The sequence below is a fragment of the Mandrillus leucophaeus genome, unplaced genomic scaffold, assembly GCF_000951045.1.
Source record: "Mandrillus leucophaeus isolate KB7577 unplaced genomic scaffold, Mleu.le_1.0 Scaffold418, whole genome shotgun sequence".
Lineage (NCBI taxonomy): Eukaryota > Metazoa > Chordata > Mammalia > Primates > Cercopithecidae > Mandrillus > Mandrillus leucophaeus.
This window is the reverse complement of record NW_012104454.1, coordinates 1,221,877-1,236,685: the sequence shown is the minus strand read 5'-3', so window position 1 is coordinate 1,236,685 and position 14,809 is coordinate 1,221,877. Positions and strand designations below refer to the sequence as shown.

Sequence of the window (14,809 nt, the reverse complement as noted above, 5' to 3'; positions counted from 1 at the left end):
TCTCAAACCCCTGGCCTCAAGCTATATTCCTGTCACAGCCTCCCGAAATGCTAGGATTAAAGGCATGAGCCACCATGCCCAGCCAGACAGGGGGCTTTCTAAGGCAGGACAGTGTCTGCCCCTGGATCATCCTCAGGGCTCAGAGCAGAGACGGCCCCTCCAGAGCTGCCCAGGCCTGGGGACTCCTGTGGTCCCATCTGTGCAGCCTGTTCTTTTCACATTCATTCCTGTAAGAGTCTAGTCCAGGCAATCAGCACCTGTCAGGGCCCCTGTACCTACCTGAGGCACAGGAATCTTCCAGACCATTTCCTTAAGTCACAGTCCCTAGGCCTGGGCACTGCCACCACCGCACCACCCCCAGCCTGGCCCAGGTGCCAGCTCCAGTGACTGGCCAATTCCCCTCCTTTCCACTCCAGTGCTAATCGGCTTAAGGAGAAATATGGTTGCTGAGTCAACAGAGTTGGGGTTCCACTTCCCTTCCCTTTGTTTAGACCTCAGATCTAAATGCCCTCCTGAGCAAGAGGAGAGGTGGGGAGAGAGGCAGAGGGGCAGGGAGGGAGGAGCAGAGGACTTTGCTGAAATCAGAGAGGAGGCTGAAAGTGCCAGAAAGGTCTCAGATTAGACGCATGGAGTCAGTTACCTCGTGGCTGATTCCTTGGGGCAGGGGAGGAAGCAGAAAAGAGTGGCGTATTGATTGTACAGCAAGAGACAGAAATCAGAAAGTCAGAAAATACATTTCCCCAGACTTTGGGGTGTCACAGAATGGGCAGGTGTGGGGAGGGGGCCAGAAATGCCTAGTGACCCACTTGGTGTTTCTAGAGGAGAAAGCCTGGGGCAGAACAGGGGCAGGAGCAAAGCCAGGGGCAGAGCAGGACCTAGGGACCCTCTTCTTCCTTCTGTGACTCCACAGAGCACGCAGCGGACACACCAAAGGGGTGGTGGAGCTCAGATGAACCTACGGCATCAAGAACCCTGGGTCTGTTGTGGCGCTGTGCTAACTAGTTGTGCAACCTTCAGCAGGGGAACCCTTTTTTTGTGCCACTGCTCCCTCCATTCTTTATCCTGGAGATAATGCCTCCTTGCACACACATGAGACCATGCAAGTGAAGGGCTTTGAAAAGCAGTACTGCAGGGTCTAGAAGGGACTTCAGAGACCCTTAATGACAGAGTTTTTGGCTCAACTAAAGAGGAAACTGAGGTCTAGAGAGGGGAGGTGACAGGGAGCCAAAGGCAGTAAGGCCCAGGGCCCAGATCTTGTCATCCCAACCCAGGGTTCCTCTTAATACCACGGGGCCCCTCCTAGGCTAAAGGATAAGGTCCCAGTCCTGCTGAGGGCCACAGCTGGAGGCCCAGCCCTGAAGACCAAGGTGGTGGAACCTCCCTCCCCTTCACGAGGGGCACCCCTGCACGATCCTGCTGACTTTACTCCTCCAAGCTGAGGCCTGGGGCTGCGGTGAGACCTCAGGAGGGAGAAGTTGAGTAACTTGTACAGGAAAAGTGAACTGGGGCGATTATGCTGAGCGAGACTCCACATGCCAAGAGGGGGGGGGCATTTCTCACCGACAGTCTTCCCATGGTCATTCCATCCCTCCTCCTGCCTCCTCCAGGTACAGCCTCTCTGGCTGAGCCCACTGTTATATCTGTGAAAGGGCAACCTCTCACCCTGTCACAGCACATGGAAGACCTTGCTGTGAACAGAGAGCACGGCTCCCACTACAGGGTCCAGGTTTGTCCTCCAGCCCCTGCCCCTTCAGTTCCATGCCTTACCCTGATGGCTCTTTCCTGCTCCAGCCTCCCCTGAGCTGCCCCTTTCTTCCTATCTGCTCCCTCAACTAACGCAGCACAGTCTCAGTAAGGTGATCTGTAACTGGCTCCGGGGTTTCTCAGGGGGACTGAAGAGCTAACATCACATCCCATGAACCCACTCAGGGAGGGGTGGGGCTGGTCATCACTGAGTCCTCACCTGAAAGAAAGCTAAACTTAGGCCGGGTGCGCTGGGCGCGGTGGCTCATGCGTATAATCCCAACACTTTGAGAGGCCGAGGCAGGTGGATCACCTGAGGTCAGGAATTCGAGACCAGCCTGGCCAACATGGTGAAACCCAGTCTCTACTAAAAATACAAAAAAATTAGTCGAGCGTGGTGGCATGCGCCTGTGATCCCAGCTACTCAGGAGAATCACTTGAACCCGGAAGGCAGAGGTTGCAGTAAGCCAAGATTGCACCACTGCACTCCAGCCTGGGCGACACAAGAGAGACTCCACCTCAAAAAAAGAAAAAAGAAAAAGAAAGGTGAACCTAGGGGGAAAGGGGTAAAAAGGGGCAGACGGGAGCACGCAGCCCAGAGTTTTCCAGCATCCTTGCCACTTCCCCCAGGCCCCACTGAACTTTAACCACTCCTCCGTACACTGGGGCTTCTTGGACAGCGAGCTCAGCACCCCAGCTAGAGTACAGATGTGGCTGGGCCCCTCCGAAGGGGCCAGCGGTGTTGCAGAGGCACTAAAACACCCTCATTACGACAACCACATCATCTCTGTGAGGGTTCTAAGTCTGATCCTTGCAGACCTCAGCTTCTCCAGCTCTACTGTCCTGGTCAATGTGACACTGCACATCCAGCTTTGCCCCGGCCCCACCAACATCTTCCAGGGCTCAGTGGATCCATTTCTGACCAAGGCCTTCACACCTTTCTCCTTCTGCCCCTTGGCTGTTGCTGCCATGCTAATTTTAACCAAGTTATCACTCTTATTTCTCCCTCGTTCTGTCTCTGTCTTCTGTTCATGAGAACTTGAGGCTACCACCTTCAGGAAGCCCTCCCAAATGAAGTCTATCCATTTTCTAATTGTTAGTTATTTCTTAGCGACCAGGAAATTCCAACCACGAAATAAAATGCCATCTTTGGTAGGACTAAAAAGTGGCTTTAAAAAAAAAATGTGGCTTAAGCCTCTTGAGTGAACTGAAGGAAGTGGGAGGCAAGAGGACCCTTATAGATATCTAGCCCAATTCTGTCCATTTCCAGAAGACCAGGGAGTCTCCCTCTCACCATCTTCTGCCTCCCAGCCCAGAGCACTTCCAGCTACATCATGACACAGCCCCTAAAATGAGAAAGTTGAATTACTGAATCCCAGGAGCGTGGCGACTCATATGGTTAGGGCTGCATCTGTAGCATACTGGATATAAGAAAGGAAGCACTGGATTCATTGGAACCTAAGATTTTAGGCCCTGCTGAGCACACCTCACCACCTGTGACACCCCAGAGGGGCAGATCTCAGCCCTGACCCCCAGTGCCTCTGTGAACACTGGGAGCATGGTAGGGCTGAAGCTCCTTGCTGAAGTCTTAACTGGCTGCACAGATCTGGACAACTACAGCCTGAGTGTCCCTGTGGGATGCAGGAGCCCTGTCTGGCTCCAGCCCGAAGTAGGTCAGATTTCAGATAAGCGGGTGGTTTTCCTGTAAGTGATGAAACCTTCTCTGTGCTTAATGAGAAACAGACTCCTCAACTTACCCCAGCACACAAAACCAGAAGCTTGGTGAGGTTTCTAACTTCTGCCTCTTCCTTCCCATTCCCAGGTCTCCACTACATACCTCAAATGCCCCAATGGCCTTAGCCTCCCCTCTCTGTCACCAGGACTGCCAAACACTAATTCTTCCCAGTGTTTTCCAGCAACAGTACACTCAAGAGTCTATTTCTGGTCAACAGCTCCTCCACCTGACATCCAAGGCTCTCTTGCAGGAGTTTCCTCAACGCTACTTTCCTGCAGGAAACCACAGCAGCTAAGCCCTACTGGAATCCTGATACCCTTAGCCATATTTTTCAGTGGTGGTTTGCAGTATGAGTTGCACATTGTTTTTGGAATTATGCCATCTGTCTTGTCACTTCTGAGTGTCACAGTACATTACAGATAATTGGAGTCTATAGACCCTGTACCTCCTTTCTTCAACAAAGGCTAGGGCTCTGGACGTCTCCAAGGGTATCTCTGGCACCCAAGTTCAATGTGAAGCTTCCAAACCAATCCAGACCAATGGACTACCAGTGTCAATCTGAATTATCTTTAGGGACAGGGATTTTGCCACTTTACCTCTTGCTGGATAGGATTTTTATGTCTGACAACTATTTTGTGCTACTGAAAAAACCTCCTGACTTCATCCAGTCTCCAGAGGTACCTGAGATAAGCAATACATATTTGGGACCACAGGTCTCTCTGAAAATCATCCCACCTCATATAAAGTTGTGCATACCATTTCTAGGGTTTTCAATGGCCACAAACACAGCTAGACGGTGGATACAGAGAAAAAATAGCAAAGGAATCAGGCAGCTCAAGATCATTTGGAAGGTGCTTTACACAAGGTAAACACAAATCCAGAGACAGGGCAGGCAATGTTTGTCAGACTGAATGTTTTATTTCAACAGACATCCCTGGTTTAAAAAAAAAAAAAAAAGTGGTGGTGGGGAGGGTTCAACATTTCATCACACCTGACAGGGAGCAAAACTCCCATCCCAGAACTCAGAGCCCCTTCAGAGGCATCACACAAGTCTTTGCTAGCTCCAGGACAGACAGGAGCTGAATTTTCTAACTTGTTAAGAAAAATCTATCAAATATGTTCATTCTCGCAGAGGCGAGGGCTGGGTCCTTGGGGAAAGAGATCCTGGGCTTAGAGCAGCTGCTGGGGTCCCAGAGATGAAGCTGGGGGCCAGGCCAGCTGGGCTGGCAGGAGATCCTGGGAGCAATCAGTTCCAGAGCCCTAGAATCCATATTTGGCTTGGGTCTGACGGCGGCTGAGCTTGTTCTCCGACCAGGTGTTCTTCAGTTCCAGCTCCCGCTCCTTGGCCTGTGGCAAGGAAGAAGGGGAGGGGAGGGTCAAACCGGAATTCTGAGAAACGCTGTCCTCTTGCCTCTGTGAGCTTCCCAATGTAAAATCTTTCTCCTATCAAAATGATTATGGGGAAACTGCAAACTCCTTGAAAGACTTATCGAAGTAAAAGGGGAAGACCCCAAGAAAGCAAAGAAAAATCATTTCTTTGGAGAGTTATCAAGGTTTAAGCAGAATAAAGACTCAAGAATCCTGGTGCTTCCTCTAGTAGAATTAAAACTCAAAAGCTGAAGTGGGAAATGGGCAAATGAAAACTAGAATTTAGCATCTAAAAGGAAGAAAATCTGCTGCCTTAGACACCCAACCGGCAGAGTAGGAGAGGACAGCCTCAAAGGCTTGGACCAGTCAAAACAGAACACCAACAAACAATTGCTTAGCCTGGAGATGCAGTTTTGCAATTGTGTTGAAAACAGCGTGTAGTACCTTAGAAATTCAAACGATTTTAAAGTAATGACTGAAGCTGTGAAAAACTAGGAGGTGGCCGGGCACGGTGGCTCAAGCCTGTAATCCCAGCACTTTGGGAGGCCGAGACGGGCGGATCACAAGGTCAGGAGATCAAGACCATCCTGGCTAACACGGTGAAACCCCGTCTCTACTAAAAAATACAAAAAACTAGCCAGGCGAGGTGGCAGGCACCTGTAGTCCCAGCTACTTGGGAGGCTGAGGCAGGAGAATGGCGTGAACCCGGGAGGCGGAGCTTGCAGTGAGCCGAGACCACACCGCTGTACTTCAGCCTGGGAGACAGAGCAAGACTCCATCTCAAAAAAAAAAAAAAAAAAAAAGAGAGTTTTATTCTAAGCACCTGCACCTGAATCTTATCTGCATTGAGACTGAAGCAGAGCAGGATAATTCTGAAGGATGTATCCCCTCCTAGTGGCCACTCTGAGAACAGCAGAGGATGCCTGCTGAAAGATGGTCCCCGGCATCTGGGTTTCTAACTCAAATTCAGCCTTCAAATTACCAGATTTACAGAGATCCTGCCTGAGCCAGAGCCCTCAGCTCTCTCTCACCTGATGAATAAGATATGTGATCTGGTGTTTCCGCCGCTGCTGGCCTGTTGGCTGCTCACCTTTCTTCTGCAAGAGAAGAAAACATACTCATTAACCCACAGGATGAAAGCAGAAGTTTCTCACGTGCCCAGATGGTGTGGTATTAGGGACTAAAAGCCAATTCCGCAGCCCAGATCCCGGGGGAGAAAAGTTGGAGCTGTTTTTACCTCTATATACTTACAAAGCCTTTATTTTTATTAAAGCCATTATACCAAAAAACCCAGCTCAGAACACTTGCCTGAAATAGCCTGCTAATATCCCCCACTAGACTGGAACTACTTTGAGGTCAGGACTGTCTTCTGCGTCTTTGGTAATCCCACCCTACCCCTAGCACCCAGCATGGGGCTCTGTCTGCTATGGACATCTGAGACCAGTTTTACTGCCTGCAATCAGTCTGAAACAGTTTGTGGGCCAGGGCACAGGTGACCTTCTGCCCCCCTGCCAGGTCCTCCCACAATCCCTGTGCCCATCTCCCTTCAAACCCTCTTCATCTCTGTCCTCTTCTCCCCAGTCAAGCCAGATGTCTAGCCTGTCTCCCACCTACTGCTTATCAAGCTCGCTCCCATCAATCACCTCTGGCTAAAACCCCCACCTTCCCCATTCTAGTAAGTGCCAGCAGTTTCCCTGGAATTAGAAATTTCACAATCACTCTACCTCTCCCCAGTCTTCCAGCCTCCGCCAGTAACTGCACTGAACCCGTAACCAAACTTTGATGCAAATGATTTACTGTCAAAGTCTATATTGGTCTGGGCTTTCATTCTGTGGTTTTTCTGTCCTCTGCCAGAGTTGTCTCAGACTAGAAGCTTCCTAATCATCTCCACCCAACTCCCAAAACTCCTCTCTAGAGTCTCCTCAGCACTTATGTAATCAATTTGCACTGTAATCATTTACACTCAAGTGTCTTTAAATCTCTTCTTCCCAACTATGCTGTCAACTCCTCAAGGACAAGGACCATATCTTTTTCTTCTTTTAACAAAATCTAGTTCAATATAATGAGACGGTGACAAGAAAACTTGGAGATAGGAAAAGAGCAAATACTAATTGCTTGCTGCTATTTAATGTCATTTAATGTGACAGTTAAAGATGACATACATAAAACATCCAGCTCCATTCCTGGCCCACAGTGAGCATTAACAACAGTAGCTATTACTATGTGACTATGCTTCTCGACCCACAGTTGGTAGAGCATGCTCTCCTAAGTGGTTTTTCCAGTAAACAGTGATGGATCTACGCTGATCTAACCACAATCCTTTGCTCTGTCCTGTATGACCGCCAGCATTCAGTTAAAACAAACGGCTGGAGCTTGTATGGCCATCTGTGGCCATAGAACAAAGCAAAGCAAATGGGGGGAGGAAAAGGGAACAAAATTCTCGACCTTGGCCTTGCTGGTGCTGGGCTCAAGTCCAGGGCTTTCCCACATTTTCCCTCCTGTGGCAGGCTCATAAATGTCCACATTTGCTGTTCTCAGCTACTAGGTGAAGAAATGTTCATCATACTGACTAAAGACAACTAGGACAGAAAAGGCAGGAGTATAGTGTGGGAAATGTGATGAGTAAAGGCACTGGAAAGACTACAGCTGGCTACAATCAATAATGAAGAGAACACAGAAGAGTTGCACACTCAGAATCTAGGGACTCCAGGATTTCTGAGGTTCTGTTGTGCTCACACCTCAAAGATGTGCTGAGCCAGGTCCCAGCTTGAAACAATGAACTAACTGGGGCCGGGTATAGTGGCTCATGCCTGTAATCCCAGCACTTTGGGAGGTCAAGGCCAATGTGGGTGGATCACTTGAGGCCAGGAGTTCAACACCAGCCTGGACAATATGGTGAAACTCCAACTCTACAAAAAAATACAAAAATTAGATGGGTATGGTGGCATGCACCTGTAGTCCCAGCAACTCAGGAGGCTGAGGTGGGAGGATCGCTTGAGCCTGGGAGGCAGAGGTTGCAATGAGCTGTGACTGAGCCAGTGCATGCCAGACTGGGCAACAGAGTGAGACTCTGAAAAACAAAACAAAACCAAAAAAAACCACCACCAAAAAATGAAAACAATTGGAACGAAGAAAGGAGAAAAGGAAGAAGGGAGGGAAGGAGGGAAGGAAATGAAGAAGATAGTATTTTAAAAGAATAAAAATTAAAACAAAAAAAAGCAAAAAACTTTAAATCAAGAAAATGAAAGAAGGATCTGACTGTAGGGAAAGAGTAGAGTAGCTGTGGATTCTGTGCAGCCTGGGAAGGAGCCACAGCCACAGGCTGGAGTCCTCTCCAACTACTCAGTCTCAGCAACCAGACCTCCCAACCAGCTGGAGAGCTGTTAAACTCCCGCAAAGTTCTAGAGGGAAGGAGCTGCTGTATCTGTGAGGTTTGCTGCATACTCAAGTACCATAGGCAAAATGTGTTTACTAAAGGTGCTGTGACAATAACAATGGGGTATGGGGTCTAGACGGGGAGTAAGACAAGATTTTGCTTTGCAGCCTCCCAAGTTGACCACTCAATAGACCGTTCCCACTTACTTTGCTGAATGACTTCATGGTTTTCTCTTCTGTCAATGACTTAGTCATCCATTGCTGGGCCCCACTGAGCTGATCATCACCTTTAATCTCCACAAAGTTGATTTCTTCTCTCCCTCGGTTTCTCTTGCCCTGCAGCCGCTTAAACTAGAAAAGAAAAAAATGCAGGAGTCAGGAATCTGGGCAAGGGGGTCGGCAGATGTCACTAAAGAGCCAGAGTTTATGGAATGATTTTGTGACTCACCAATCCCAAGGCACCCTCAGTTCTTCTCTATGTCCTTTTACCCTGCCACCTACCAAATTCCCCTGATGCCAGATGAAAGGCTACTTGTACTCAGAATGTCTCTTGAACCCAGGAAAAGGGAAGCTAAGAGGTATCTCCAAACATGAATGACAACAGAGAACCAGTGGTATGAATTTGTACTCAAACAGTATCTGCCTACCACTATGCAATATATCCATGTAACAAACTGGCACATGTACCCCTGAATCAATTTTATTTTTAATATCTGCCTAAAAGGACTGCATACAATTTTCAAATTAAGAATTCAGGGCGGGCGCCGTGGCTCAAGCCTGTAATCCCAGCACTTTGGGAGGCCGAGACGGGCGGATCACGAGGTCAGGAGATCGAGAACATCCTGGCTAACACGGTGAAACCCCGTCTCTACTAAAAATACAAAAAAACTAGCCGGGCGAGGTGGCGGGCGCCTGTAGTCCCAGCTACTCGGGAGGCTGAGGCAGGAGAATGGTGTAAACCCGAGAGGCGGAGCTTGCAGTGAGCTGAGATCCGGCCACTGCACTCCAGCCTGGGCGACAGAGTGAGACTCTGTCTCAAAAAAAAAAAAAGAAAAAAGAATTCAGAGCAGGCCGGGAACGGTGGCTCACAACTGTAATCCCAGCACTTTGTTTGGGAGGCTGAGGCAGGTGGATCACCTGAGGTCGGGAGTTTAATACCAGCCTGACCAACATGGAGAAACCTCGTCTCTACTAAAAATATAAAATCAACTAGGCGTGGTGGTGCATACTTGTAATCCCAGCTACTTGGGAGGCTGAGTCAGGAGAATTGCTTGAACCAGGGAGGCAGAGGTTGCGGAGAGCCGAGATTGCACCATTGCACTCTGGCCTGGGCAAGAAGAGTGAAACTCTGTCTCAAAAGAGTTTTCAGACTCAAAAAAAAAAAAAAAAAAGAATTCAGAGCAGGCCAGGCAGGGTGACTCACACCTATAATACCAGCATTTTGGGAGGCAAGGGTGGGAGGATCACTTGAGCCCAGGAGTTTGAGACAATCCTGGGCAATAAAGTGAGACCCCATCTCTATAAAAAAAATTAAAAAATTAGCCGGGTGTGGTGGTGCGTGCCTGTGGTCCCTGGGAAACACAGCAAGACCTTGCCTCTAAAAAAATAAAATTCCAAGCCCCCAAAAAACACAGAACTCCAGGATTTCTCCTTTAAAAATCAGTTCTTTGTCCATCTCTGTTCCTTCTAATTGTTCGGTATCACCGAATCAACAGACCCCACACCAAACTGGACATCAGAGACAAAGAATGTGGGGCTGCATAGAAAAGGAGCCTCACATACACACAGAGGCTTAGCTTTAACTTCAAAAGTTTTTAAGGGTAAAGAAAAAAAAAAGCCCAGTGAACTTTCTAGGAGACTGCTACTCTTTCCTCTTCCCAAAAAAACAAAATGCAAACCACACAAGTCATCCAGAGGTGTGCCTCAAAGGGAATGTGGGTGAAGGAGAATAGAATTTTAAAACTCAGAAGCTTCAGTGAGACCCAGGTCCTGATCTCAACATTAGTGAGGCCTTCTATACTCACTCCACCTATAAGAAACTGACTTTTGCCACTAAGTGGGTTCTCAGCTGTCTCCTAGGCTTAGTTGGTTCCCAAAGAAACCAGCTATCAAACCTGCCAAGAAGGAGATCCATAGGGAAGTGGATGAACAGTATCAAGCACAGGCAGAAGTATGCAAAGGGATGGACACCTTTCTGGGAAAAGGTAAGCAGAGAAGAATTATTTTTTATAAGAACCTCCATGGAAAGGTAGCACCCCCTATTTCTGCAGATCCCTCCCAATAGGCTGTGACTTCCCTGCAGATAAGATAGAACAGTACTTTATATCCCGAGTAACGGCCTGAAAGTCACAGGACATTGTGCTTTTACCCTTCCTTTTGCTGAAGCTTGGGAAAGCTAGCAGCAGGGAGAGACCATTATGTGAAACACAAGGGTTATTTAACATAGCTGCTTGGTGCCTCCCCAGATCCATTCTCCTCTTCTTTAGTGTGAAAGAATCCAAAATTTTTGCTAGGCATATTACCACACAACTAATAAAACACTACATTTCCTAGACCCCCTTAGAACTAGATATGGCCGGCTAGATGCGATGGCTCACGCCTGTAATCCCAGCACTTTGGAAGGCCAAGATGGGCTGATCACTTGAGGCCAGGAGTTTGAGACTAGCCTGAGCCAACGTGGTGAAACCCCATCTTTACTAAAAATACAAAAATTAGTTGGGCATGGTGGCACATGCCTGTAATCCCAGCTACTCCTACTCAGGAGGCTGAGGCACAAGAATCGCTTGAGCCTGGGAGGCAGAGGTTGCAGTGAGCTGAGATCGTGCCACCGTACTCGAGCCTGGGCGACAGAGCAAGACTCTGCTCAAAACAAACAAACAGAAAACAAAAAAAACCAAACAACTAGCTATGGTCACTTGAGCAGATTCTAGTCAGTGAGATCAAAATGGACGTGCTCTTAGGAACTTTCAGGAAGTCTCCTAGAAAGGGAGGTGAAGTGTTCCTCCTCTTTCTTTCTCTACCCTGCTGCATCTTCAATGCCAGTGTGATGGCTGTAGCTTTAACTGCTATCATGGACCATAAGAATAAAGGCCACAGCCTAGGGATGGCAAAGCAATGATCAGAAAGAGACTGAGGCCAGGCATGGTAAATCACACCTGTAATCCCACCACTTTGGGAGACCAAGGCAGAAGGATTGCTTGAGCCCAGGAGTTCAAGTGCAGCCTGGGCAACAAGCAAGACCCCATCTCTATCCAAAAAAAAGAAGGAGACTAGATCCCTGACTCTGTGGAGCTTCCAAAGCACCCCTGTATCCTTCTTCCATGAAGAAAAAAACTAACTTGCTTTATATAAGCCACTATTAATTAGAGTTTCTCCGTTACATGTTGCCAACCTAATCCTGATACAGTTTTGTCGTGTGTGTGTGTGTGTGTGTGTGTGTGTGTGTGTGTGTGTGTGTGTGTTTTTTTTTAATTTCCTTTGGCTTCAGATTTGAAACATGGTGTCCAGGGGTCAAAGATGGTCACTTGTGCTTTGTTAACTTACTGCTTCGTCATCGATGAAGGAGGCATCTGGGGCAATTTCCTGGGGTGGGACCAGGGCCGGGTCCTGTGCAGGATAGTAGCCACCACTGTAATAATCCTGCAGCCAAACAGGAAAGAAAAACACACCAACTGAGGGCACAGTCGGAGAGGGGAAGGTAAGGTCTGTCCAGAAATGGAAAATCATCATCAAAGAGGCAGTGGTGAGATATCCACACTACAGCTTCTTCAAACAGACCAGTTAAAGGCATAGATCCCAAGGACCTACCTATAACTCAAGAACAGTCCCTACAGCTTTTCTCATCTACACTATCCAGACAGATGGATATTTTTTAGGAAAGGGTAACAAGAAATAAAAACTGTCTCTCCTGCTTCAGTCTATACCTTACTCCCTCAGCTACTTCCTAAGAGCGACTCTCACCCCTTACCTCTACCATGCCCTCAGCCCTGCTCCTCCTGCTCATAAGACCCCAGTGAGCTACGATGCGAGCAGGGACAAGAAGGCATATGTCATGCCATTCCTGCTCCTCATTCTAGTTTGGTCCCATGGATACAGGGAAACAGTCTAAACGGGGTGGGGAGGCTATAGATCTCTGATTTAATATAACCACTATTAGGATACAATGAAACTTACAAAGCTGGGAACAAAGCAGGTTTATTTACCAGATTTTTAGTTCAGGAATCTCATGATTCCCCTTAGAGGTGAGTGGCCCAGATGTTGTTGCAGATCCTAAAGAAGAGGAGGGTGAAGGCAAGGGCAAGGCCCCTGCTTGGCCAAGTCAGGCAGCCACAGGGCCAATAAACTGTTTCCTCCAAGGGCCTACACTTTTTCCTAATTCTTCCACTTCATCTTAAACTCCAAGAAATGCCCCTCTAAGAATATTCATTTTATGATGAGCTAAATGAAAATAGGTTTAATATTCACTACATAAAAATAATATATAAAAATCCAGAGCAATTAGAGTATGGATTTTTTTAAAATGGTATTCACAATAAGATACATTTAAATTTCAGAGTCCCCTAGTGTATTTAAAGTGCTTTAATTTACATAGATTATCTCAATGGTGTTTATAACTGCACATAGAATTCTAATTTGTTATTCAATTTAAATAGCATCTTTTTTTTTTTCTGCTAAAGAGTTAAAAACACTATCTTTCTCCATCCTTCTTTTTTTTTGTTTGTTTTTTGAGATGGAGTTTCGCTCTTGTTGCCTAGGCTGGAGTGCAATGGTGCCACCTTGGCTCACTGCAACCTCCGCCTCCTGGGTTCAAGTGATTCTCCTGTCTCAGCCTCCCATGTAGCTGGGATTATAGGCGCATGCCACCATGCCCAGCTAATTTTTGTATTTTTACTAGAGATGGAGTTTCATCATATTGGTCAGGCTGGTCTCAAACTCCTAACCTCAGGTGATCCACCCACCTTGGCCTCCCAAAGTGCTGGGATTACAGGCGTGACCCACCGGGCCCAGCCTATCTTCCTCCATCCTTCTAACAACAACCTTAAGGGCAGATATACTATCTCTGCTCAGCCTATATGAAACAACAAGGCTTAACAGCAAAGATTTAGGAAACACAATTGTTTTCAAAGTATTTGGTCAGAACAGGTTCTCCACAAAGCCCTCCCTCTTCACTCATGCCCGGATTGAAAACAGTAACACTGACCATTCAGAGAATCACAGTGGTTGAAGAGACTTAAGTCTTCCAACCATCCCAGGCCAGCAGTTTTTAAACTTGCTGAAGCTGCCCAGTTATGGGGCCAGCAAGCTGCCTCTGTTCAACTCCACCACTGGTGCCAGGTCCCCCAGCTCCTGCTCCTAGGAGCCCTCTACATCTTGGGAAGCTCTGACTGCTGGGAATTATCTCTTAAACCTACTTACAACCTGGCATTCTATACTTTTACTCTCTGAGACCATACGGATCAAATCTAAATATCTCTTCCAAACAACAGGTGAATACAACATGAATAAAAAGTTACAATCAGCATTTATTGAACACTGACTATTTTCCAGGAACCACCATGCTAAACTAATGTAATTATTTTAGCAATGCTTTGAGTTGCTCTGATATCCCATTTTAACCTGAAGAACTTGAGACTGAGAGGCGGTTAAGTAACTTGCCCAAACTCAGCTTGAGATTCAAACCTCAAATCACGCTCATGATTCTCTTTATTCTTCTTTTTTTGGGGGGGTGGGGGGGTGGTGAGGGGATTCTCTTTATTCTTATTTTGCACTCAATCCTCCAGATTCCCTTCTTTCCTCTTTGGCCCCAACTGTCCCTTCCTGTTTTTCTCAATACTCCTCACCTCTAGAAACTCTTCTTAGACTAACTGCTATCTAGAAGTCTATGCCATAGATTCCCTTATCCTCATTATCCACATTTCAGGAAGCTATCTTGTAACTCCAAGATTAGATACCAGTCCTCTTCCGCCTTCCCTTCATACCTCTCATCAGCTCCCACAATCAGATTTTGTTTTCAACATAGACAGCTAAAACCTCAAAAGCACAGACAATAAAACCAAAAGTCGGCGGGGTACGGTGGCTCACACCTGTAATCCCATCACTTTGGGAGTCCAAGGCGAGAAGATCACCTGAGATCAGGAGTTCCAGACCAGCCTGACCAACATGGTGAAACCCAGTCTCTACTAAAAATACAAAAATTAGCCAGGCGTGGGGCAGGCGGGTATAATCCCAGTTACTCAAGAGGCCTGAGGCAGGAGAATCGCTTGAACCCGGGAGGTGGAGGTTGCAGTGAGCCGGGATCACACCACTGCACTCCAGCCTGGGTGACAGAGCAAGACTCCATCTCAAAAGTAAAAAAAATTAAAAATTAAAAATAGGCAGGGTGCGGGAGCTCACGTCTGTAATCCCAGCACTTTGGGAGGCCCAGGTGGGCAGATCATTTGAGGTCAGGAGTTCAGGTCCAGCCTGGCCAACATGGTGAAACCCCATCTCTACTAAAAATACAAAAAAAATTAGCCGGGCGTGGTGGCACATGCCTGTAATCCCAGCTACCCAGGAGACTGAGGCAGGAGAATCGCTTGAACACAGGAG

General features: G+C 47.5%; 1 protein-coding gene across 1 annotated transcript in view; it reads right to left on the bottom strand.

The window, feature by feature from the left end:
* Window positions 1–4,374: 4,374 nt before the first annotated feature.
* The window catches only part of PRCC (papillary renal cell carcinoma (translocation-associated)), a 40,292-nt gene continuing 29,857 nt past the window's right edge, over window positions 4,375–14,809 (bottom strand). Inside the window, exons 4-7 of the mRNA XM_011992811.1 lie at window positions 11,765–11,860; window positions 8,429–8,572; window positions 5,878–5,943; window positions 4,375–4,825 (exon numbers count right to left, since the gene is read on the bottom strand). Of these exons, the coding sequence (XP_011848201.1) occupies window positions 4,739–4,825; window positions 5,878–5,943; window positions 8,429–8,572; window positions 11,765–11,860 (393 nt within the window). The 3' untranslated portion in view covers window positions 4,375–4,738. The remainder of the gene's footprint in view (window positions 4,826–5,877; window positions 5,944–8,428; window positions 8,573–11,764; window positions 11,861–14,809) is intronic.